Source organism: Emydura macquarii, unplaced genomic scaffold, assembly GCF_026122565.2.
Source record: "Emydura macquarii macquarii isolate MOO-44397 ecotype Brisbane River unplaced genomic scaffold, CSIRO-AGI_Emac_v2 contig_431, whole genome shotgun sequence".
NCBI lineage: Eukaryota > Metazoa > Chordata > Testudines > Chelidae > Emydura > Emydura macquarii.
In genome coordinates this window covers 4,677,181-4,702,968 of record NW_027130568.1, presented here as the reverse complement: position 1 = coordinate 4,702,968, position 25,788 = coordinate 4,677,181, and the positions used below count along the sequence as shown (strand labels likewise).

Here is a 25,788-nt window from a genome sequence, read left to right as displayed (position 1 = left end):
ATTGGGTTTGTTTGGTCTGGAGAAGAGAAGATTGAACGGGGAATAACAGTTTTTAAGTACATAAAAGGTTTTTTCAAGGAGAAGGGAGAAAAATTGTTCTTGTTTACCTTGGAAGAGGCAATGGGCTTAAATTGCAGCAAGGATGACTTAGTTGGGACATGGGGAAAAACTTCAAAACTGTCAGGGTAGTTAAATACTGGAATAAATTGCCTAGGGAGGTTGTGGAATCTCTGTTTTGGAGATTTTTAAGAGCAGGTTGGATAGACACCTGTCAGGGCTGGTCTAGATAATGCTTGGTCTTGCCTTGAGTGCAGGGGACTGGACTGGAAGACCTCTTGGAGGTCCCTTGCAGTCTTACAATTCTGTGATTCTTTAAGTGCATTAAAACATCAAGAGTCTTAACTGTGGCATTTAGCCACTGTGTAAATAGGAGGTGGTGCTGAGTTACGTTGCCACATGGACTGCTTGCAGGGTTATTGTTTCAGGAAGAGCAATTCCTCCCCTCATGTCCGTATGCACAAGTTGGCTAAGTTTGCATCATTTGGAATGGTTGAGCCTGCTGAACTAACCTGCTCTGTGGAATGGAACCATGGCCTCACCCTACTTTCCCCTCTTGCCTTTTTGGGATGTGCAAGTCCTTGCACAAACTGTGTAAGGGAGAAAAATCTCCTTACATTCTTCCCCTTTGTGGTTTTTCGTGAAGGTCTTTTGCAATCTAATCTCAAGTGTGGAAGACAATAATAAACTAGCAAGTAATAAATTCTAGTGTGTATTGATTACATTTAGTTACAGGTGTTTCATCCTTCAATAAACTATTTCTATAAAGTTAGAAGTTTAATTTCATACTGTGGGATCAACAAATTGACCTAGCCACCTTCTTCTTCTTTTATTACATTATTTTATTCTTTGTCGTTGTGCAGGTGAACTCTGCTGCCAAGGCCATTCTACTGTATCTCCTGCAGGGGCGATTGATGATGACAGCACTGATCTGGAACAAATTTATTGAGGCCCTCTATCCCATCATTCCAATTTTACAGGTACTCGCAGCTTTTTTTTAAAGTACAGTTTATCTTTACCTGTGGTTAATTATTTTACAATAAGAACACTTCAACATTATCATGTTACACAAGGAGAAGAAAATTCAGCAACAGAGAGAGTGGAACAGAGGAGCAAGTAAATATTCATCTGAGCATGCCAAAATATAAGTATGTTAAATAGGGGACAGTTTTGTATATATCCTAAGCAAATATGGGAAGGTCATTGCAATTGAAGAAGCTAGTACATCCTGTAGCGATAAGACAAAATGTTGGACCATTCTTCCCTGCATCAATTCAGAACTTAACCCTTTCCATTAGCCCAAATTCTTGCCTACAGGTACAGGAAAACTGATGCTTTAATGTATCTCTAACATATTTCTCAAAGTTATTTTCCCCCAAGTTCTGTCTGCTTTCAAAATTTCTAGACAGAAGGAAACACAAAAACAAAACAAAAACCACCAAACTGTAAATTGAAAAAAACAAGGAAGTTTTCCCTTAGGAAATCTTTTTTAAGATCAGAGTCTTGTATACCACAATTTGGAGCTTTAGTTTTTAGCTTTATTTTGCCTAAAAGATCTTAATGTAAAGGAAAATACAACAATTTTCATTGCAATTATATAACATTCTCATCTTCCAAAATGGAAAAATACCAAGTATCTGTCTTTCCTGTCAGTGATTTGATGTCAAAATTAGTAGAGCTCTGCATGGTTACAAAAATTTGGATCTGCATGTGATCCGCGATCTGCAAATATGGTAAACAATACATCTGCAGATCATACATATACATCAAAGATCAATACATCACGGATTTGCAAGTCTCTAAAGATTAGATGCCATAAAGATGTGCAGTGGCTCTTCATGTGATCTTATTTGTTTCCTTTATTCTCCCTCCTCCTTTTGTTTGTCATAGGGTTTATTTAAACTTGCATTTTGTAGTTAATTGACAGTATATTAACTAACACAACTATATTTGAAATTGAAGACAACTAGGAACAAATGTTCGTGTCCTGAAACCAATGTTTGTGAAGTGTCTATATTAGAAGTTACAATTGTATTAGTTAATACATAGTCATTAACACTTGTTAGAACATTTCTTAAAATTCCAATCTAGACAAAAACACATTCATTTGTGGCATGCTGCTCAAATTAGATTGCAAGCTTTTTGTAGGAGGAACGGTGTTTTACTGTTTATGTAGCATCTAGTATAAGGGACTACAATGCTGATTGGTGTCCTGTTGGCACTACCACAGCATATGTATTAAAAATAATAAAGATCTGGTCATTTTTGCTTTCTTTCCTCCATTAGTTTTTGTGTCATGAAGTTTGGACATCTGTGGCAGGTCCCTGATTATTCAAATTTCATGTAACTTAGTGCAATACAGACCTAAATATTCTTCATGTGCATTAGGCACAAACTGGCTATCCTTCACCATTTGGGTGGCATGTCTTATGAAATTTGTTTGTTTTTGTGATTAAACATAATTAATGACCCTTACTGAAGATACAGCCGCACAGGCGTCAGTGTGGTGTGCACAAGCCTCCCCCCTCACTTCCCACATATGTACTTGCTGTTATCATCCTCACTGCTGTTTTTAGTGAGCTAGTTAGAGTACAACACAAGCTGTAGGTTGTACCCCGGCTGCATTGTAGACATACTCTTAAATGAGTACCTTTTGCCCTATCTCTACTCCCTGTCCAGTCCAACAAGAACTCTCGCCCTTCTCTCTTCTCCTCTACCCTAGTAGTTCTATCTCATCCTTCATATCTGTTTCTGATGCAAAAGTCTCCCTTCTTCTACCTGCCTCTAAACCTAGAACTTTGTAATTCATGTTATTCTGACTCTTCTTGATTTCTTCCTTCTGCCTAACCTTTAAGTGGTATCTATCTCCCCAGTTACTACCTGTAAACACACACTGTCACCTCCTCCCCTCCCCCCACTTCCTTCAAATTTCTCACTTCCGTGCCTACTTTTCTTTCTTCTCCAGGCCACTAATCCCTCTACATCTTTCTTTTCCCTGAACACTGGTTCCATATTTTTCCTATTTTAGGCATTGATTCTTGCACTGAGCTTGGTAGGAATAGACACTTGCATGGAACTGTTGCAAACACTGGGGCCTCAGATTACAATCTCTTCAGTGCAGATAACATTCTGTGCTTGTGATTTGCTATGTAAATGTATGTGCAGTGATTTTTGTTAAATAACTAAGTCTGGGTTGTTTTATCATGAAAATAACCACTTCTGTGAGTGCTTTGAATACATTCTGACCTAAAAATAGCTAGAATTATTTTAAAACAGTTCTTTCTAAGCTATTAACTTCCATATTTAAAACAGAAGACCAATTCTAAGAAAGCAGAGGGCATGTCTTGAGTCACATGTTTGCAGATAGTGTAGTTACAGCACAAGATATGCTAGGACTATGTAAAAATCTATTAGTTTTGACTTAAATATGGGAACACCCAACATGTCTTTATTAACTGGTGTGATATTCTGCTTGGGACACCCAGAACTATAAGCACTGAGTTACCCCTCTGCATCAGCAGATGAGAGCTTTGTTGGTGATTTAGTCCTTTTTAGCTCCCTGGCACAGCAATCTGTCTGCTTCACCAGCAAACTCCTCGAGACTCTGCCAATCTAAACCTTGCCTTGCAGGTAGCATACAGTGAACTCTGGGTTTCTGAGTTTCCCTAGAGACGTCTTCTGCAGTGTCCAGTCCCACTCACTGGACACTCACATAATTATAAAGTCCACTGTCTCCAAAGAGCGAGTGTACACACCAGCCTATTAGACTAGCTATAAAGACTCACACTTCATTGTAATACATGGAACTGAGATGGTTTGTAATTGAAGAATAAATTTATTAACAAAGAGCAGAAATTTAAGTGATATTAAGCAAGAAAAAAGAGACAGATATGGTTAGACAAAACAAAATGCTTTCTAGTGACAAAAACTTAATCTTAGCAAGTTACAATCTTTGTTTGAGCATTTCTCTTACTTGTATTGTTACCAGTTTCTCTAGCGCAGTGATTTTCAACCTGTGGTTTGCAGACGCCTGGGGGTCCGTAGACTATGCCTAAGATTTCCAACACCTCCATTTGACATTTTTTGGGGGGTCTGCAAATGAAGAAACCACTGCTCTAGCCCTTCAGGCTAGAGGAGCCAATGTTCACAGGCTCAGATGGTGCTGTTCCCTATGTCCCCTATGTGATGGATAACTAAAATATTCTTTTGCTCCTATAGTACCCTGAATCCATTGTGTCTGCTTCAAGAGACAGGAAGGATTCCTGGGGTGCTTGCTAAACTGTTGCTTGTTAGCTTGATTACTTTGTTTACCTTATATGTAGATGTACTTTTATTGTCTGCTGCCTGTAATCAAGCCACATTCCTTTGTCTAGGGCAGACTGGATTTATGCACTGCCTTCAAAACCCACTTTAAGAGCATATTTTCAATATACCTACATAATTCTTTATGTACAAATTGCGTATAAATCAAGTGATATTTGGGGGCAGGTAGTGAATATGTCCAGCCTGATCTGAGTTACAGTAGGGTAGGCCTTCTGCCACTGAGCATTGAAGGGCTCTAAGGGTCATACCTGGTTTTTTTGGAAACATTTTATTCTTTGAGTGCTTGCTCATGTTCATTCCATTATAGGTGTGTGCACGCCTCCGTGCATGGTTACCAGAACTTTTTTCTCCTTAGCAGACCCTGTAGGGCCTGTTTTGGTGCCCCCTGGAGCCCCGCGCACATGCCACGGTATATGAGGTGCTGCCGGCCCTACGCCCCCTCAGTTCCTTCTTTCTGCCCGTGACAGTTGCTGGAACTGCCTTTACTTGCATCGCAAGTGCTTCATTCTCCATTGTTTGAACTCTTACCATTGTTTGTTAATTAGGTAGTTAGATTAAGTAACTGTTAATAGTGATAAAAACAAAGAGAGTCCTGTAGCACTTTAAGGACCAACAAATTTATTTTCTGCAGGCATAAGCTTTCGTGGGCTGTAACCCACTTCATCAGATGTAAGGAATAGAAATCAGATTGAGGGTATATATACATCTAAGGTTAAGGAACAACAGTGGGGATAATAGTGGTAGTTAGATACTTAGGATATAGTCCCAGCTGGGACGATGCCGAGACCGGGGTATGCCCCGGACACCGGTCTTCAAACCGTGTGCCTCCTGCGGGAAGGTTTTCCTGCTCAGCGACCCCCATGGCAGCTACCTGAAGTGTTTGGGGGAAGCCCATCATAAGAAGGGCAAAATCTGCAAGGCTTTGAAACCCAGGACTCAGAAGGACAGATAAATCTGTTTGAAAGCCTTGCTCATGGAGGCAGCGTTCCGTCTGGCCTCTGAGCCGACCCGCTCCATCTCAGTACCGAGCGTGGGGAAGGTACAGAGTGCACCATTGGCACCGTCCCTAACTCGGCACCACGCCCCATCTCCGGTGGCAAAGAAGAAGCGAAAGCAGCGCTTGGAACGCGGTCACTCCCCTGCACTGTCCAAGCAGGTGGGGCTGGACCATGGAGATCCGCTCGCTGGAGCCAGAGTCTCTGATCAGGGAGTCAAGGTGTCGTTGACACCAGAGGACTTTCAGGCAGTAAGAGCTTTGTTGGCATTGCCTCCGCCCCGACCTCCACTGAGGGAGAAGGGGCTGGTATCACAGGGGAAGCCCATGCTGGGAACCCCTGAATGACTCAGGAAAGCCCTGGTGTGGGGAGGAAGATCTCTGGCAGGCTGGTCGCCTAGTGTGGAGCAGTGCCGCTCCCTTAGAAGTCGTTCCAGGTTGCGGTCATCATGCTGACCCGCATGAAGGCGGGAAACAGAGTCACCCTTCTAATGCCAGTCTTGATCACCGGCCCTGGGATAAGTCCACCCCAGGAGACAGCACCGGTTGTGGTCGCCTGCGGGGCTCCACTCCCCAGGTGGAACCTGCCGTTCTCGCTCTCCAGCACTGAAGAGTTCGCCCGCACTGAGACAGTGCAGAACCTGGTCATCGGAGATAGACTTGGCACTGAGTAGTTCACCTGCACTGAGGTGGCGCCGACCCTGGTTGCTGAAGTCCAACTTGGCACTGAGAGACAAGATGGCCTCAAGGGCAGTGACCACCCCAATGGCCGTATTGGGGCCCCCAGTGTTTCCTGATGGGACCGGAACCACAGTCCATCAAGTTCTCAGGTGTGCAGTCAGTGCCACCGGTACCGGGGAAAAGCCACCATTTGCCCTCGGACGAAGATTTGGACCCACAGGAAGGGAATTCTATGGGGACCGCTTGTTGGTGGGAAGGGGTGCAACCTCCGGACGAAGCAGTCTCCCAGGGTCCCTCAGTGCCTCTGGACAATTTCAGAGCACATCAGGAGCTATTCAAGACGGTGGCCTCCAACTTGTGGCTGGAGGTGGAGAAGCTAAAAGTGGCATCGGACAGCCTCTTTAATGTCCTAGCAGCGGCTGCCCCAGCTCAGGGAGCCCTCCCCTCCTTGAAAGGGCACTCACGATTGTAAAGGCCTTGTGGCAAACTCCCTCTTCCATAGCCCCAACATCTAAAGGGGCCGATAAGAAATATTATGTCCCGGCCAAGGGGTTTGAATACCTGTTTACCACCCTTCCCCTGGGACCCTGGTGGTGGACACTGCCAACCAGAGGGATAGGCAGGAGCAGCCGGGGTCTACATGAAAACACAAAGACAATAAAAAGCTAGATTTGTTTGGGAGAAAGATTTGTTCCACGGCAAGCCTACAGTTTAGGATTGCCAATCAGCAGGCTGTCCTAAGCAGGTATAACTTTAACATTTGGGACTCACTGAGATGCTGTCTGATGCTCTGCCCCAGGACCAGGCACTGGATTTTAATACCATTGTGGAAGAAGGTGCCACGGTGGCTAGAGCAGCGCTCCAGGCATCCTTGGATGTGGCTGATTCGGCGTGCAGAGCCATAGCCTCCGCCATCGGCATGCGCAGATGTTTGTGGCTCCAATCCTCCGGGCTTTCCCAAGAGGTCCAGCAGTCCATCCAGGACCTTCCCTTTGATGGGTTAGCCTTGTTCTCAGACCAGACGGATGCGAAGTTGCATGGTCTGAGGGACTCAAGGGCCATGCTCTCCTCCCTGGGCTTTTACATGCCGCAAACCTTTTTGATGGTGCGCCTGAGGGTGGCGCCCCAGCCTGTTCCCTGGATCTTTCCCGCCCCTTTTAAAATCACCTAGCTCCCTTCCGATCCGAGTGGGCCAAAATTACTTTGGACTGCTGGGTCCTTGGCATAGTTTCGGTGTGCTATGCCCTCCAGTTTCTCTTCTCCCAACAGCCCTCCCCCTCCATCCCTCTTAAGGATCCCCTCTCATGAGCAACTCCTCATTCAAGAGGTAGAGACCCTCCTCAGCCTGGGAGCAGTGGAAAAGGTCCCTCAGGGCATGGAGGGAAGAGGGTTCTACTCAAAGTACTTCCTCATTCCCAAAGCAAAAGGGGCTCTAGGGCCCATTTCAGACAAGTGTCGTCTCAACAAATATATCAAGAGACTCAAGTTTCGCATGGTTTCCCTAGCTTCCATAATCCCATCCCTGGATCCAAGAGACTGGTATGCCGTCCTCGATCTCAAGGACGCATATTTTCATATATCTATTCTCCCCAGCCACAGGCGCTTCCTTTGCTTCATGGTGGCCGGCTCCCACTACCAATTTACAGCTTTACCCTTTGGCCTGTTCTCGGCCCCGAGTATGTTTACCAAATGCATGGTGGTGGTGGCTGCACACCTGAGGCGAAAGGGGTACAAATTTTCCCCTATCTGGACGATTGGCTAATCAGAGGCAGGTCCAGGTCCCAAGTTCAGAACAGTATGAGCCTGACATGTGCCGCTTGCTGCCGGCTGGGCCTGCTGGTAAACAAGCAAAAGTCCACGTTAACTCCTGTGCAGCGCACAGAATTCATCAGTGCATCCTGGACGCTTCCCAGGCCAGAGCTTTCCTGCCCCAGCCACGCTCAGAGGCCCTGTCCTCCATTATTGCCCACTTACACCAATGCCCTACAACAGCAGCCAGACATTGCCTACAGCTGTTAGGACACGTGGTGGCCTGCACCTATGCTCAGGCCACTTCAATCATGGCTGGCCTCGGGGTACGTTCCGAGCAGATTGGGTGAACCCCCAGGTCCTAGCCTCCCTAGACTTGTGGAGGAACCCTCGGGCAGTGTTAAGGGGAGTTCCCTTTGAGGAGTTAGTTCCCTCGGTTACCCTGATATCGGATGCCTCAGACATAGGGTAGGGTGCCCATATCAGTGCTGACTTCAGCATACAGGGGGTCTGGTCGAGGGAAGAGAGGATCCTGTACATCAATGTGAAAGAACTGCAGGCCATTTGCCTGGCGTGTAGAGAGTTCCTATGCTTCATTGCGGGCAGGGTGGTACAGGTGCTGACAGACTACACAGCGGCCATGTACTACACCAACAGGCAGGGGGGACCCCATTCCTCAGCCCTATGCGGGGAAGCTATCCGTCTGTGGGACTTTGTGGTGAAACACGATTTTCACATGATAACCTTTCACCTCCCGGGAGTGAGGAACGACGAGGCGGACTGGCTCAGCAGGTTGTTCTTACCCCACCACGATTGGTCGCTACACCCAGAGGTGGCGTCTATGATCTTCCGGAGGTGGGGCTCTCTCCAGGTGGATGCATGGAACAAGAAATGCCCACAGTTCTGTTCTCTCCGTGGCCGAGTGACCGGGTCAATCTCTGACGCTTTCCTCCTGAAATGGTCAAGGAGCTTCATGTTCCCGCCCATTTCCTTCCTGCTCAGAGTCCTGCTGAAGATCAAGAGGGACAAAGTGAACGTTATCTTGATCGCTCCTGCCTGTCCGCGCCAGCATTGGTTTAGCCCCTTCTCTGGAGCTCCCGAGACACCACAATCTTCTGTCCCAGGTCACCTGTTGCACCCGGATCTGGACTCCCTGCATCTCACGGTGTGGAGGCTTCGTGGCTGACCGAGGATGAGCGAGCCTGCTCGACGCAGGTCCAACAAGTCCTGCTGGGCAGCAGCAAGTCTTCTACGCAGGTCATGTATCAGGCTAAGTGGAGGTGGTTTACCTGCTGGGCAGAGTCCCGGGGTATCCCGCCTAGTCTCTCGCCAATACAGGCGATCCTAGAGTACTTGCAACAGCTAAAGCTCCTGGGACTGGCGGTAGCCTCCCTGAAGGTTCATCTAGCAGCTTATTGGCTTTCCATCAGCCGTTTGAGGGGAGATCGCTGTTCTCCCACCTGATGACGATTAGGTTCCTGAAAGGGGTGGAGAGGCTCTATCCTCAGGTCCGTGACCCGGTGCCTCCCTGTGATCTCAACCTGGTCCTCTCCTGACTCATGGGGTCCCCCTTTGAACCCATGGCTTCATGCCTTCTGCTCCTGCTTTCCTGGAAGGTGGCCTTTGTAGTGGCCATCACCTCGGCAAGGATGGTCTCAGAGATTAGGATGCTGACCTCCGAGCCCCCCTATACTGTATTCTATAAAGATAAGGTTCAGATGAGTCCTCACCCAGCCTTCCTGCCCAAGGTGGTTTCCCAGTTTCATTATAACCAAGATATTTTTCTCTCTGCGTTTTTTCCCAAACTGCATGGTTCGGAGGAGGAGAGAGAGTGGCATTTGCTAGACGTAAGATGGGCCCTGGCCTTCTACATCAAATGCATGAGACCGTTCTGAAGATTGACGTAGCTCTTCGTCGCGTTGGCCGACCGGATGAAGGCTCACCTGTCTCCGCCCAGCACATCTCCACGTGGATAACTTCCTGCATCAAGTTCTTCTATGAGCAGGCAAAGGTGCTGCTTCTGGGAACCATCACAGCGCACTCCACCAGAGCTCAAGTTTCATCTACGGCCTTCCTAGAGAGTCTGCCCATGCAGGACATCTGCAGAGCTGTCACCTGGTCATCAGTGCATACCTTCACATCCCACTACGCGATTGTCCAGCAGGTGCGGGAAGATGCAGGCTTTGGCAGACCAGTTTATCGGTAACTCCGACCCACCTCCAGGGTATTGCTTGTTAGTCACCTATAATGGAATGGACATGAGCAAGCACTCGAAGAAGAAAAGAGGGTTACTTACCAGTAACTGTTGTTCGAGATGTGTTGCTCATGTCTGTTCTATGACCCACCCCCCATCCCCACTGTCAGAGTTGACGGAAAGAAGGGACTGAGGGAGCATAGGGCCAGCAGCGCCTCATATACCGCGGCATGTGCACGGGGCTCCAGGGAGTGCTGAAGCTGGCCCTACGGGGTCTGCTAAGGGGAAAAAGTTCCGGTAACTATGCACGGAGGCGTGCACACCTATGATGGAATGGACATGAGCAACACATCTACTGGTAAGTAACCCTCTTTTTTGCAGAATTACTTTATTAAACAAAGTGATAGTTGCCTAAATTGTCCACATTCGTCTATTTTCTTAAAGTAGATGATGTCATTTTTTAAGTTACTGGATTGTGAGAGTTCAACTTTGGTGTGTTCTGGAAAGGTAATCATTGTCTTGAATTAAAAAGTGTGTGAGGCAGTTCTTTCCCATTATTTTGATCAAATGTGCTTAGAGAGGAACAGCATAGACTTATGAGCTGCTTGCTTATGTGCCCTTCCAAAACTGTTTCATATGAAATACTTAGTATGAGTCAATATAATCTTACCTAGTTTCCATTCATAAGATTTTGTTTTTAGTCAAAAGTAGGCATGTTTATTTCTTAATTAGGTAAACAAGTTTTTAAACATTTTAGGGTTATGCAGACACAGAAGAGACACTGGGTAACTGCATCCTCAGTCTGAGTGAAACCACTTCTGACAAAGGAGAAGGGCTTCTTCCTAGAACTACTAGACTAAGGGCTGCTCTACGGCTTCTCTTCTCAAAAAAGCAGTTGTGAGTAATAATGTCTTTTAATAATTTCAGCGTGTGATTTATGCATGATATTAGCAAGTCTAAACTAAACTGTTAAGACTGAGTTGATTGATTTACAGTGAGGGCTGATTTGAAATGTTGTGGGTAAATGATTAATAGAAGTAAGTCTTAAGCATTATCAGTGTGTATTTCTGAGTTTTGCTAAGTTTGTGAATGTATATCTGAAGACCTAAAATGCTCCACTGAAAAGAACCGTGATCCTTAGTACTTTGTTTCCTTAGAGTCCGTTCTGTGGCACTGAAACATCTAACATTCCATCTCATGAGTGAAGAAGGGGCCAGCCTGAAGCGCCCTCTTTTGCATGGTAGTGTTCTCTCCAATGTTCCTAACTTGTTTATTGTGGAAAGACCTATTGAGCTCAAGTTGGATGATACAAGAGAGTCAGTTTTTAAGGTGAACAAAATGTCTTTTAACATATTTTGTCATAATTCTGACCTTTTTGAACCTGCTTATTAACTCCATGTGAGAAGGCTGCTGCATGTCAGTTATTCCACTCTCTGTAGGTTGCAGTAATCTTTTCCACTGAATTGTCTTGCACCTTAGAAAGAAATCTGCCAAAGAACCCCTACCCTGCAAACTTTAAGAGCAGCTTTTATGTTACAAGACGCAACAGTGAATGAGACAAGGGTTCACTCACTACTCAGCTTCACTAAATTTTACCTTGTGTAGATAAGTTAGTTCCACAATATGTACTGTACTGTACTGTACTCAACTGCACACAATAATAGCTTAGCACACTTTTTAAAATTCTATAATGCATGAATAGAAGGTCATAGTTCTGTTAAATGTAAACCATCTTTCACTAGAACACTCAAAGGCACTTTTCAATGTGAAATATTTCCAGGCCAAATTTCAAGTTCCTGCCACTTGTGCTGCTGGGAAACAAAAGATCAAAAGGCTTTTCTAATAATGGGAAAAGTATGTCTGTTTTTAAGCTCCTTTACTCAAACAGCTGAAATCTTTTTTGCTCAGTTTCCAAAAAAAAAAAATCATATTGTGTAGTCTAAATCTAGAAAATCTCAGCCCAAAAGGTGAAAATTTCATGAAGCTATGAACAGTTGAATGGGATTAGCAGAGAAACAACTATGTAACCTTTGGCAATAGTGGTAGGTAGTTCCCATTATCATTTTTAATTATATACAATGACATCAAAGCAAATGTCAGAGTTTTTTCATACTGTCATCTTGTCTCTAGCTGTGTGTTTGAACAAAATTCCACAGACCCACGCTCTCATGATCAGTCATGATCAGGAATTCTTGTAAAAAGTAACTTTGCTGTAGAAGTACCATTTACAGCAGAATGCACTGTACTAGTTTCTTTCGAAACACTCAAGGAGGACAGTCCCTGCTCTGTAGAGCTGACAATAAAGGACTGACAAGTAAACAAGGTTAGGGGAAGGGGAAAAGAAGCAGGCCTTCAGATAGCCCCAATATCTGCTGCAGAAGATATAGATAGGTGGACATCAACACACACTTTCTGGGTGGCCAACAAGTAAAAACATACTTTTTTGGTCATGTTACTGTTTGTGGAAACTTGTTGAAAAGGAGTTTAATATCCCAGCTGCTTCTGTTGTGCAACCCACCCCCAAATAACAGATGCTTGCAATCCAAGTGCAAGACAATTCCTCACCATGCAAGCAAATCCTACAGCTATAATGTAAGACAAAGTCCAAGACCTATTTGTGGCTGTTGGGTTTTAGGAGATTAGAAGCTCATGGTCTGCAAGAAACAAATGGAGGCAAACAGCAATCAATAAACCAAAATGTTAAATGAGATCTGAAAGATTACATTCTTTCTCCAGCATAAAAATAAGCTAGCCACTCGGTTTACCCCTGATTTTAAAAAACTTATCTAAAATATATCTGTATATATAGAACTTAATTAACAACTGACCTAACCACAAGCCATTTTACAGATAGTCTTTTGCATTGAGCTAAAACTATACTACACTGAAATGTCAAGCATTTACCTGTGTAGTGAACGGAGGATATAGGACTACTGAGTGTAATTTCCCTGCTATTGTAGGTAACTTCGTCATATAATCACAAATATCATGTAATAATAATGTACATTACTGCAGTTGTTAATTACATAAGAAAAATTAGTATGAATATAAATATACTTTAAAAAAATTTCTGCACTTGCATACTTTGAAAACAGATGGGCATGGTATGTTTATAGTTTTTTCCAATTCAGCTAGCTACGTGCTGGAAATTATTAGTTTTTTGTTCCCCCAAAAATGCTTTAGATAAGTTCAGTAATTGGTACCATGATCAGTTCAGAATTAATATATATGCTGCTTGTAATGATTTTTAGAATGGATTGTAGTCACATAATTTATTTATATCTTTTGTTATATTTCCTACACTTTGAAGGAATAAGTGGGCTAGTTGTCCTATTTAACTAAGATACATATATTCTATGTAGTTCTAAATATAGTTTTGTTTTAACAGGTTGAGACTGTTGAAAAACTGTATGGTATTCTTACTTCTGACACCATTGACCTAGTTTTGAGAAAGTCTGCAGCAGAGCAGCTTGCTATAATTATGCAAGGTAAAGTGTTCTGGAAATATTGATTCATGTGCTGGTGAGCTGATTTTCTGCTTGGGATGCTATTTTCAACTTTGAACTACATAACTTTCCCTTATATTACCACACCAATACTGCAAAATTGTCATGAAAATTTCACAGCCCAAGTTCAAAATTTACTTGTCTGCTCTTATTATGCTTGAGAATGAGGGGCGTAGATTTTATTCTCCTATCTGGAAAAAAAGAATAGCTCGCTCTGGATGAGAGGGCAAACATAAGGGCATGTCTACATCACAAACCTAAGTCGATCTATGTTAGGTCAACCGCTAACTACTGCAGTGGCTGATTTCCATGCTACCTTCATTCTGTCAGTGGTTCATGTCCTCACTAGGAGCACTTCTACTGACTGAAGAAGGGCTTTGTGGGGAGTTGAGAGCCAGGACTCTCAGCTCTGTGCAGCTCCCAGCTGGGAGCCCAGTTGCCCCCCAGGTTCTTGCCTCCCCTCATTCCTGATGTTGACCTAATTATTTAGTATAGACCAGGCCTAATTCTGCAAAGTTAAGTTAAACCTACTGATAGGGCTTTAAAATAGGGCTTTTTAGATTGTCCCAATCATCATATCTTTTCCTTTCTTTTTTTTTCTTGAACTTTATCACCTAATATATTCTTGTTCATTAGAAATAATGACACTGTAAAATTCCTGTATTTCCATGCTAGTTATTTCTGCCTTGTGTGGAAGAGACTATTCTTCTTAGGAGAGAGTAAGCTTTTTTTCAGTGTTATCTCATTCTTGGCTGAAACTGTCACTTTTTAGATTATGCAGTCTGTTTTGTAGATTGCAGTATTTTCTTCAAGTGGGTGAAGTCAGTCTTACTCGGTCTTACTCAGGCTTACTTACAAGCCTTACTCAGAATGGACAGCATAAGGCATGAGCTTTTCAAAAATACTTATAACTTGGCTTTTTCTCTCCATTCCGTTAGATAATATTCTGCTTATGCCTAAGAAGCTGCCTGTAATTAAAATGGGCTGAAATGTCACTTGTGAGTTGGAGGAGTTTTTCACAAAAGCAAGATTAGCTTCTATGATTACACTGTTTTTTATCATGAATTTATAGACTACCTGTTGTATTCAATGTTGTAGATTTGAGGAGGAGGAGTTCCATTCCATTCCATTACTGTATGTAATTTGGTTGAAGTGACTGTTAGTAAATTTGTATCACAAATAAAAAAGAATCTGCAGGAGAATGTGCAGCAGAAAATATTTAAATTTTATTCAAGAAGAACAAATTGAAGCAAAGGCATAGAAACATTGAAGGGAGCATTCTGTGGCTCAATGCATGGTCCAAGTGCCCTCAGTAGTCAGAACTCACAGTTCCAGGCCTTATGTGGAATGCACAGGTGCATTCAAGAGTGGATCTGTGCACAGTCTATTCAAAGTCCATTTACAGGAAAGTACTAGTTCTTTCTCCTAGTGAAGAAACTCTAATAGTAGGAGATAACACAGTTCCTTACAGTGAAAAGAAAGATAGTGACATTTCAAATATAAAATTCAGCATTTTCTTATTAGATCATATACATGAATAAAATTCTTTTACATCCTGTGAAATACATTCCATGTTGGCTGCTGTAGTTTTTGACCTTTAGATATGAAATACCAAGCATGACATGAAAATTTGACTCAGGGTGAAACTTTAAAAGGAAACTGCACCCATTTTGCTAAACCCAATAATCTTAAATTCACAAGACAAGAATTACTATCATCTTCAAAACAAAACAAAACAAAACATAAAAACCCCTATCCTCTGATATAACTTCCTGAGTGTCTGATTACAGTTTTCATTTTTGAGCAAGGTGCTCTAGGTCAGTGGTTCTCAACCGGGGGTATATGGCAGAGGTCTTCCAGGGAGTACATCAAATCATCTAGATATTTGCCTAGTTCTTCAAGTGCTTCCTCATGTCTATTCCATATTAGATGTGTGTGTGTGCGTGCCACATGCACCAGTGCCAGAGATTTTTTCGCTTAGTGGTATCAGTTGGGCTGTCCCTAGTGTCTTCTGGGGTCATGCATGTATGTGCAGGGATATAGGGCACTGCCAGCCCTCCCCTCTCATTTCCTTCTTACTGCCTGTAATGGTGATGGAATGTTCTGTTGTTTAGTCATAGTGTATATAGTTAAAGTTTGTTAGTGTTTACTTACCATACTGTAGATTTGACAAAGTCCAGGGATGGGGCATGCCCTCGTCCCCGGGCTTCAAGCTGTGTGCTTTGTGTAAGAAGCCTGTGCTGCTGAATGACCCTCACCAGAGCTACCTAAAGTGCCTGGGAGGCTCACATGCGAGACAAGTGCAGGATCTGTAAAGGATTCGGACCTCGCAATAAAAAAGAACAGGATATTAGACTGAGAGCTCTTCCAATGGAGCCATTTGGCATAGGTGAGGCCCGCCCCGCCCCGCGCCAAGTTCCTCCCGACTCTGGTCACTATCCCCAATGCCAAAGAAGAAATCCAAAAAGATGCACACCAAAAGGGAGTGCTCACTGGTCCTGAGAAGGCACAAAAGGAGCACAAGAAAACAGGCAAGACCTGTTCCGGGCCTCTCATCTCCGCCAGGCCTTGGGTTGGCAACAGTCTCATCCCTTCGGGTCCCAAGTGCAACTCTGGACCTTCTGCTGACTGCTCTGAGCAGCAAGGGCCCCCTGCATCTTATAGTACTGAACACTCTGGAGGCATTACAAGCAGTTGACCTCTTGACAGTTCTCGTGCCTGTGGCACCTCAGGAAGAGAGGCCCCTGCACCAGGACCTGGTACCAGTACCATTGACTGCAGAGCCATCTAGAGGCAAGCCCACGATGAGGCCCTCACAGTGATCACTGACACCAAGATGTTGATATTTGGCCACGCAGAGGTCACCGATGCCCTGCCAGCGGTCACCGGAGCCCCAGCACCAGTCCCTGGAGCCGTGTTGTGCATGGTTGGGCTCATGACACCAATCTCCAGTCCCATGGCGCTGGTCTTTGGAATCGTGACTTTGATCTCCGGAACACTGCTGCTGGTCTCCAGAGTCCTGACATTGGACCCTAGAATCCCAGCACAGATCTTTGGAATCTCGGCATCAGTCCCTGTCTATCCGGTACAGGAAGAAAAAAGCCGGTTGCTGGTGAAGGAAAATAATTGTCTGCTTGACTATAGTTACTCCATTTTTGCAGCTTCTTTGTTTATAAGGCAAGGCCGTTTCACTCTGTGCACAGATCATGGAAAGTTCTTAGGAATGCAGAAGGAGATAATCCTCGGCTGAATTCAGCAAGCTTTGCAAACTTGATAGATAAGTTGTAGTTAGCTGCAAAATATTTGTAAAAGTATCTTATGAATAATAATATAGACCAATAGTTATAGAAAAAATAGGTTTGTGCCCTTGTAAGGGGGATATGTATGGTCTTGTCATGAATGTTTAAGTAGCAATAAATATAAAATTGTCTGTAATCCTTTGTTCGGGGTCTTTTTCCACTGTCCACTTGTGGGCTTGGGAATTGATCTTCTGCAGAATAAACTCTTTTGGAGACTGTCCAGCCTGAAATCCTGTGTGGGTCTCTTATCGGTGCAAGGTAACGAACCACACTTGGAGTCTTTTTCCAACACTGGACACATGGCACCCAGGTTCCTGCCACCACTCTCTGGTATCCTTCCCAATGCAGTGGGGAGTCCAAGCGGCATTGGCACCACCATGGTCCCAAGAGGCAGCTTCTCGGACTCGGAAGGGGAGGAGGTGACCCTGCCTGGGGGACAGACATCTACCTCTACAGCTACGGCTTTCCCCATGGGGCCTCCTGTGTGGGCTTGGGTGCAAGGGCCGTGGCCCATACCATGGGAATTTTGGAACCTATGTGGGTTTCGCCCTACCCCGGGTCACATGTACTGTCATTCTCTGAGGCTTTGGAGAGACGATCATCAGCAGTCACTCACCCATCACCTGACTTGGAGGTTGAGTCAGACCAAGAGACCAAGGCCTCCATTGTAGCCCCAGAGGGGGCCACCGTGGCTTGGAAGGAAGAACTCATCCCTCCACCCTTGACAGTATCGTCATCCCCATCACCAGATGAGCCTGTAGCAGGGCCCTCTGCCACTGTCTCGCATGACGACTTTAGGACTCACCAAGAGTTGCTCAAGTACATAGCCTCGAACCTGGGCCTACAGACGGAGGAACTGAAGGAGCCTGCTGACAAACTTTTTTGATATCCTGGCAGTAGTGGCTCCATCCAAGGTGGCCCTTCTGGTCCACAAAGGTGTGATGAAGCGAGGTAAAGCCCTGTGGCAGACCCAGCCTCTCTGCCCCCTATATTTAAGCGGGCTGAGAGGAAATACTATGTACACATGAAGGATTTAAAATATCCGTACACCTACCCTTCCCTGGCATCATTGGTAGTAACAGCGGCCCATGAAAGGGACAGGCAGGGGCAGATAAGTTTGACTCTAAAGAATAAAGAGGCAAAAAAATTAGACCTTTTTCGGAAGAAAGTTTTATTCAACCACGAGCCTGTAGCTACGCATATCGAACCAACAAGCCCTGTTGGGGAGATACGGTTTTAACATCTGGTACTTCATAGCTAAGTTCACGGACTCCTCGCCTCAGGACTCCAGAGAGGAGTTTGAGGCTATACTTGAGGAGGGGAAGACAGTGACCAGAGCCTCCCTCCAAGCAGCCTGTGACGTGGCTGATTCAGTGGCCAGGACAATGGCATCAATATTACTGAGACAAGCCTCGTGGCTCGAATCATCTGGTCTGTCCTTGGAGGTCCAACAGTCCATTCAGGACCTCCCATTTGATAGTGCAGCTCTGTTCGCAGACCAAACGGACACAAGGCTGCATGGTTTAAAGGACTCCCGAGCCACTTTCCGCTCTCTCGGTCTCTACACCCCATCAACCACCAGGCTCCTCAGGCTCCAACAGCCACGGAGATTTGGGGGCCAGTCCAGAACCGAACCCTACAAAAAGAAAAATAGGGGTTACAAAAGACACCGGTGCTTACCTCCTGCAACCGCTTCCCAGTCAGGCTCAGGTTGCTACCACTCTGGAGAAAGGCAAGCCTTTAAAAGGTGCACCCTGGGGTGACCGATCAGCCCTTACCCAGGATCCAGCCTCCCTCTTATTTTCACACTGCCTTGTACCCTTCCTCTTGGCCTGGACTGCTATAACATCGGATCAATGGGTGCTAAATACAAAGCAGTCAAGTACACTCTTCGGTTTATTTCACTTCCACTTCTCCCCCCACGACCCTGTCCTTCTTCAGGGACCCTTCTCACGAGCAATTTCTCGTCCAGGAAGTGCAAGCCCTCCTACGGTTGGGCGCCGTAGAGGAAGTTCCCCAAGAGTGGAGAAGTTTTCTACCCCAGTTACTTTCTGATCCCAAAGGCCAAAGAGGATTTGCAGCCCATCCTGGACCTGCATGGCCTCAACAAGTATCTCAAGAAATTGAGGTTCCGCATGGTCTCTCTGGCATCCATTATTCCATCCCTGGATCCTGGCAGCTGGTACGCCACCTTCAACTTAAAGAATGCATACTTCTATATTTCTGTCTTATGAGGCCACAGAAGATTCCTATGATTTGTAGTCGGAAAGGAGCACAACCAGTTGACGATACTTCCCTTTGGCCTATCAACAGCACCATGCGTATTGACAAAATGCATGGTGGTAGTCATGGCCTACATCAGATGGCAGGGTATACAGGTATTCATCAATGACTGGCTTATCAAAGGCCATTCAAAGGCTCAAGTCCAACACAGCATCGTCATTGTGCATGCCACTTGCCAAGTGCTGGGCCTGCTAATAAATGAACAAAAATCAACACTGGTATCAATATAGAGGATAGATTTCATCGGGGCAGTCCTTGACTCCATCCAAGCCAGGGTGCTCCTACCCAAGGCCAGGTTCTTGGCCACATCGGAGCTTATAGCCCACGTATTAACTCATCCCATCACTACAGCACGAGCATGCCTCAGGCTGTTAGAGCACATGGTGGCATGCACCTACGTGGTCCAGCATGCGAGGTTACACCTCAGATCTCTGCAAATATGGCTGGTAACAGTTTACTCCCCGGCCAGACACCATCTGGACATGGTCCTCCTGATCTCTCCACCAATACTTATTTCCCTAGCATGGTGGTCGAAACTACATCACATGTCAAAGGGGGTCCCCTTCACGGCCCCATGGCTGATGTTGTTGCCAGTGTCAGATGCTTTAGAGCTAGGGTGGAGGAGCTGGCATTACACACAAATGTCAGGGAGCTCAGGGTGATCTGTCTAGCCTGTGAGGTGTACAAATATTGATGGACAACAGAGCCTCAATGTATTACATCAACAAGCAAGGAGGAGCGTTGTCCCCAACCCTTTGCCAAGAGGCCCTTCGCCTTTGGGACTTCTGTGTGGGTCGTGCTATGCACATAGAGGCTGTACAGCTGCTGAGGGTTAGGAACACAGGCAGATCACCTCAGCAGGTCCTTTTCCTCTTGACATGAGCTGTCCTTACACCTGGACATTGCCAAGGCCATCTTCCAGAGGTGGGGAACTCCCCAGGTGGACCTCTTTGCTACCAGACTGAACAGGAAGAGTCACCGCTTCTGTTCCCTGCAAAAGCTCGACAGCAACTCACTTTCCGATGCCTTTCTCCAACCATGGTCAGGCGAGCTGATGTATGCCTTCCCATCTATTCCCTCATGCACATAGTCCTCATAGAGGTCAAGAGGGACAGAGCATGAGTGATCCTGATAGCTCTGGCATGGCCATGCCAACACTAGTTTGGAATGCTTCTAGATTTATCAGTGGGCCCCCTTTGGGCCTTGCCGGCTCGGCCAGACCTGATCTCACAAGACCACGGTCAACTACTATATCCTAGCCTCTCTGCACCTGACGGTGTGGATGCTTCATGGCTAAGTCTTGTGGAACAGGCCTGTTCCACTCAAGTCCAACAAGTCCTGATAGGAAGCAGGAAATCCTCCACCACAGCGTTATACCTAGCAAAATGAAAGGTTTTCACCTGCTGGGCATCTGAATGGAATCTTTCCCTGGCTAAATCATCTATTCAAGCCATTTTGGATTATCTGCTCCTCTTAAAACAAGGTCTAGTGTTATCACTGATCAAGGTATACCTGGCAGCTGTATCGGCCTTTCATTCTTCTATCCAGAGTAGACCAGTCTTCTCACATGCAATGACAGTCAGATTCCTCAAGGGCATGGAGAGGCTCTTTCCGCCATTATGAGACCCGAATCCTCCATGGGACCTGAACCTGGTTCTATCAAGGCTCTCTGGACCTCCTTAGAGCCCCTGACATCTTGCTCTCTTCTATACCTATCTTGGAAGGCATATGAACCCTATATACCAGCGCATACGTACACGACCCCAGAGGGCACTAGGCCAGTCCTATGGATAACACTGAAGGAAAAATCTCTGACACCATCATATGTGGTGCATGCACACACACACCTAATATGGATTGGACATGAGCAACACATCTTGAAGAACTGTTCTTTTTACACCAGTCACAAATGAAATAATTTTTCAGCACAATTATCACCACCTAAAGCAGTGGCTCTCAATCTTTCCAGACTACTGCATCCCTTTAAAAGTCTGATTTGTCTTGCATACTTCCAAGTTTCATCTCAGTGAAACGACTTGCTTATAAAATCAGACATAAAAATACAAAAGTGTCACAGTACACTATTAATGAAAAATTGCTTAGTTTATTTTATAATCACATGGTATGAATGAGAAAGTGACTGGAATATAAATATTGTATTTACATTTCAGTGTTTTTACTGCTCTATATACTATAGAAGTCATTGTCTGTATGAAATTTTAGTTTGTTCTGACTTCACTAGTGCTTTTTATGTAGCCTGCTTAAAATGTTTTTAACTGTTTAACACACCACTAAGAAGCATCATGAGTGAAATCATGGTTCCATCAAAGTGAGTGGGAGTTTTGCCGTTGACTTAATGGAAAAAGATTTCAAGATATGTTGACAAGGTTATGTGGAGGCTTGCATTGCTGCTGCCTGTACTGTACCTGTTCTATGGATAGAGGGCTTTGGCATTCCGTGATGTAAAACTAGTACATCTCACCAGCATTAAAATAGTGTGTGCTCCCACACAGAAAGTTAAATATAAAACTGATGTGGAATTAATGGCTTTTGCTAATGCTTTTTTCTCTTACAGATACCAAAATGCATGATGTTATGAAAAAACTGGGTGTGGTAGATAAGTTATGTGTTTATTTTACTGAATGTGTACACCGGGATGGCAAGGTAAAAATATTACCATGAGTTTTTTTGTGAATGTTGCAATAAAAGCAGTAGAACTTGATACCTTCCTATTCTTTTAACCACGATCTTTCAGCACATTAATTTCACTCATAACATGACCAAAAGTAGAAGAACTCAAGTATGTAATCTTGCCATGTGTTTGCTTTCTTTACTTTGCTTTTGCTCATGGTAGGTCCTATGTTAATTATACCAACTACACATATTGATTAAGTGATCTAAATTGTGATGGAGGAAACTGTTAATCCCATTAACAGAAAATCATAGAAATGGGCTGGAAGGGACCTCAAGAGGTCACTGAATGTAGCCTCCTGTGGTGAAGCGCAGGACCGAGTAAGCCTAGACCATTCCTGAGAGTTTGTCCAATATGTTCTTAAAAACCTCCAGCAATGGGGATTCCACAACCTACCTTGAAATCCTGTTCTTCAATTTAGCTACCTTTACAGCTAAAAAGTTTTCCCTAATACTTACTCTAAATCTCCCTTACCACACATTAATCCCATTGCTTCTTGTCCTACATTCAGAGGACATTATGAACAATTGATTTTCCATTCCTTGGATCATCCTAGTAGCCCTTCTTTGCATCTGTTCCAGTTTGAATACATCTTTCTTAAAAATGGGAGATCATAATTATACACAGTAGTCCAGATGAGGTCTCACCATTGCCTTGTATAATGGTACTAACACTTCCTTCTCTCTACATCGCCTGATACATCATAGGACTGCATTTGCCTTTTTCACAACCACATCACATTGCGGGCTCATAGTCATCCTGTGATCAACCAAGGTCTTTCTCCTCTTCTGTCACTTCCAGCTGATGGCAGTTTTACATTCTCATTGCTTCAGATATTTGAAATACCTTTTGTGCATCTTTTCTATGGCTGCACATTGAGAATGTATTCAGGAAAGGCAAAAGGGAATAGAAAATCTCAACTGTTGCCTGAAATTCTTTGTCTGCTTCTCAAACTCATGGAGAAGACTATGCAACACTTGTGAATTTGACTGAAGCTCTAAGTTAAGAAGTTTATGAAGAAATATTTGTAAATATTGACACTGGAAAAAGGTATCTTATCTCAGTCACATTAAAGAGTTTGATAGCCAGACTGTGACAAGTATGAAATCTGCTCAAGGATATTGCTGCCATAAATCAACAAAGACCAGCAGAAGAGGTTTAATTCCCACAGTTCTATTTTCCCAGTTTTTATTTTAGCATTATAGCATGTTTTTGTTTACATACATACATACATTACATATTACATAAATAATACTAAGGTAGAAAAATCCATTTGACTTCTAGAATTGTCCATAATTAATAGTATAGTACTAAGGCAAGCAAGCAGAATTTTTGTTATACAGTATCACAGTAGAAACCCTTCAAATGCAGGATTGAGGAAGAGGACTGTTTGTGACTCTAGGATAAAAATTTAGTGCTTAAATTACCCAAAAACCTAAGCAATATTGAAAGTCAAGTCTAGGTCAATACTAAGTCACATAAGCACTTCTGAAAATGTTACTCTTAGTTGGGGGTGGAGGGGAGTTTGTGTGTATCAGAAATTTGGAAATCACAATAAGCTATCACTTATGCTAGTAAGCTAATGTTATCTCTGTTTTGGTTGGTGTGTTTTGTTTATCTGTTGTATGCTCAAACTGGACAGGTGAGAGAGGAAGATGGGTTGACTGTCATAGAAAGTCAAAGTCCCTATCTTGATCTTCCTTAATAAACCTTATACATCACAAAAAGGCTGAATATCCTTCATAAATAAAGACTTGGCTAAAATGCATGACTGGAATATTAAACATTTTGCTAGGTTAATTCAGTCACTAATACTTAAAAAATGCTCTTGAAATGTGACTAGACTGACAGCCCTGGAGAGTGAAGTTCTCTAATCACAGCAGGTATGAGCTGCATCTATACAAGCTCCCCATTAGAGTCTCTCTACCCTGAACTAAAGCGACCCCCGTAGGGTGGTGAGACCATAGTTTATTTCTCATGTGCATTCAATTATTTTTTTTAGTACTTACATTTTTACTGCATACAATATCAAGATAACTTAACACACAAGTTTGAAAAAATACACGTTGAAATATAAACTTTGCAGTAATTGTTTTTTAAATATATAGTAAGTATTCTTTTGGGGAGGGTTGCCAAGGGCGTGCAGGGGAGAGCAGTCTAAATGAAGCCTCAGAAGCAGCCTCTAGTTACAGTGATGCAAAAGTGTATTTTTTCCCCATTACAGCTAAACAATACTGTGATCAGGCTAAATGTTGAGCAGAACTTTATCTTTCTGTGATAACAGATTTCACAAAACACATTTTAAGTATAGAACCTAAGGAAAGCAAAGTAATGGAATCGTCTCTGAAATACTAATCTCTGAAAGAGATATTGGCTTTAGCTCTTGATATTCACTGGACAAACTGTCCTTATATATTCTGCTCTTTAGAATGAGGCATTGGTTCTGTTTCTGACTGGCTCATTGACAAGTTGGGCAAGTTACTTCACCTATCTGTTCTTCAGTTTTCCTATCTATAATTTTAAGATAACAAAACTTAGCCACTGCTGTGCTTCACTTTGAGATCTACAGATGAAAAATGCCATAAAGTGTAAAATATGATTTATAATTTATTTAATCAGAGATATTTGGAAATCTTTCTAATATAGACAGGACTTTAATTTTGTTCTTTGAAATGAACATTCAAAGAGGGCTATGAGGTTAGAGATCCAGAAAAATATCTGCTTATGCCTCAAAATAATTAAACATTTCCCACTGAGTTTGTGATGGTCAGTTAGATTGCACTCATTTCCAAATTCAATCTGATTGGTTAACAGTGTTCTAGGTCTTGGAGCTTTTTGTCTTTTGAGGGAATAAATAGTAGAAATGTATTGTTTCCTTGCATCATAGTTTTCTACTAGTTGTAAATAAAGAATTTTTTCATGTCCTTGACTATATAGTACTGCATATAGGGAGGCATCTACATTAACAAACTTTTTTTTCTCCCCTGCAGGTCATGGAATGTGTAGTGTTGCCATGTCTTACACTTCTACGAAAACTTGTATATGCTGATCCAGTTACACGTCTGTCATTAGCACAGCAGCCTTCTGTCCTGCTCACGTTATTGAGAGGTGACTTGAAAAAGCTTTGAAGTGACATTGATGCACTTTGAATGGAAAGAAAATGTCTGAAATATGACTACATATTTACAAATTCCCCTCCGTCCCCCAAAAAACCAAACAAACCCAAAACTCTCCACTGACACAGGATCAATCTGTGGCTGCTTCAGATAGCATTTTTTTTTTTAAATGACTTACTGCTTTGAGCCACAATTCTGTTCCTGTTGAAGCTGGTTCCAGGACTCCTGTTAAGTTAAAAGTGCTAGATCAGTGCTGTTGTATGTGCTGTTGATTACCAGTGTTTTACTGAAGAATATGTTTTAAATTTATTTTGTTTTATTTAGTTTCCTTGATATTCCAAGATGACCCTGCTGTTCTGACTGAAAGTGCAGCATTGCTTTGTCTTCTTCTGTTTGATGAAGTATCAAGAAAAGAAATATGGTAAGCTAAACTATAGTAATTTAATTATCCCTCTCTTTGTTATCCCTTTGTGTCAGTATCTGGGATTTTCTGATGCCGGTAAGTATCTACATTTTCAAATCTGATTTTCTTATGTTTTTGAGTTAGCACAGCTATAAAAATATTTATCCTGTAATTTAATACGGAGCCTGATCTAAAACCTATCGATATGAAAGGGATGTCAGTGGACTTTGGATGAGGTCCTTAAAATCTAAGGTTCTGATACAGCAATTGGATTCTTGCACCTACATGGACTAACTCCTGTAAAGTCAGTTGCAAGATAGAGGCATAAGAAAATTTCCTTTAACCTCACAACACATTATCATTGTACATTTGTTTCTAATGCATTAATGAAATGTATAACCATTTCTTACAATTTGATAAATACTTTGTTAGTCATGTTCGTACAGTGCTTAGAGCAATAGGACTGCAACCTGACTGAGGCCTCTAGATGC

At 43.5% G+C, this 25,788-nt stretch overlaps 1 protein-coding gene across 1 annotated transcript in view; it reads left to right on the top strand.

Moving 5' to 3' along the window:
- RTTN (rotatin) overlaps positions 1 to 25,788 on the top strand; it is a 170,905-nt gene that overhangs the window by 39,298 nt on the left and 105,819 nt on the right. The window contains exons 16-22 of the mRNA XM_067537491.1: positions 921 to 1,037; positions 10,756 to 10,895; positions 11,156 to 11,327; positions 13,387 to 13,486; positions 21,662 to 21,750; positions 24,769 to 24,886; positions 25,219 to 25,315. Coding sequence (XP_067393592.1) covers positions 921 to 1,037; positions 10,756 to 10,895; positions 11,156 to 11,327; positions 13,387 to 13,486; positions 21,662 to 21,750; positions 24,769 to 24,886; positions 25,219 to 25,315 — 833 coding nt within the window. The remainder of the gene's footprint in view (positions 1 to 920; positions 1,038 to 10,755; positions 10,896 to 11,155; positions 11,328 to 13,386; positions 13,487 to 21,661; positions 21,751 to 24,768; positions 24,887 to 25,218; positions 25,316 to 25,788) is intronic.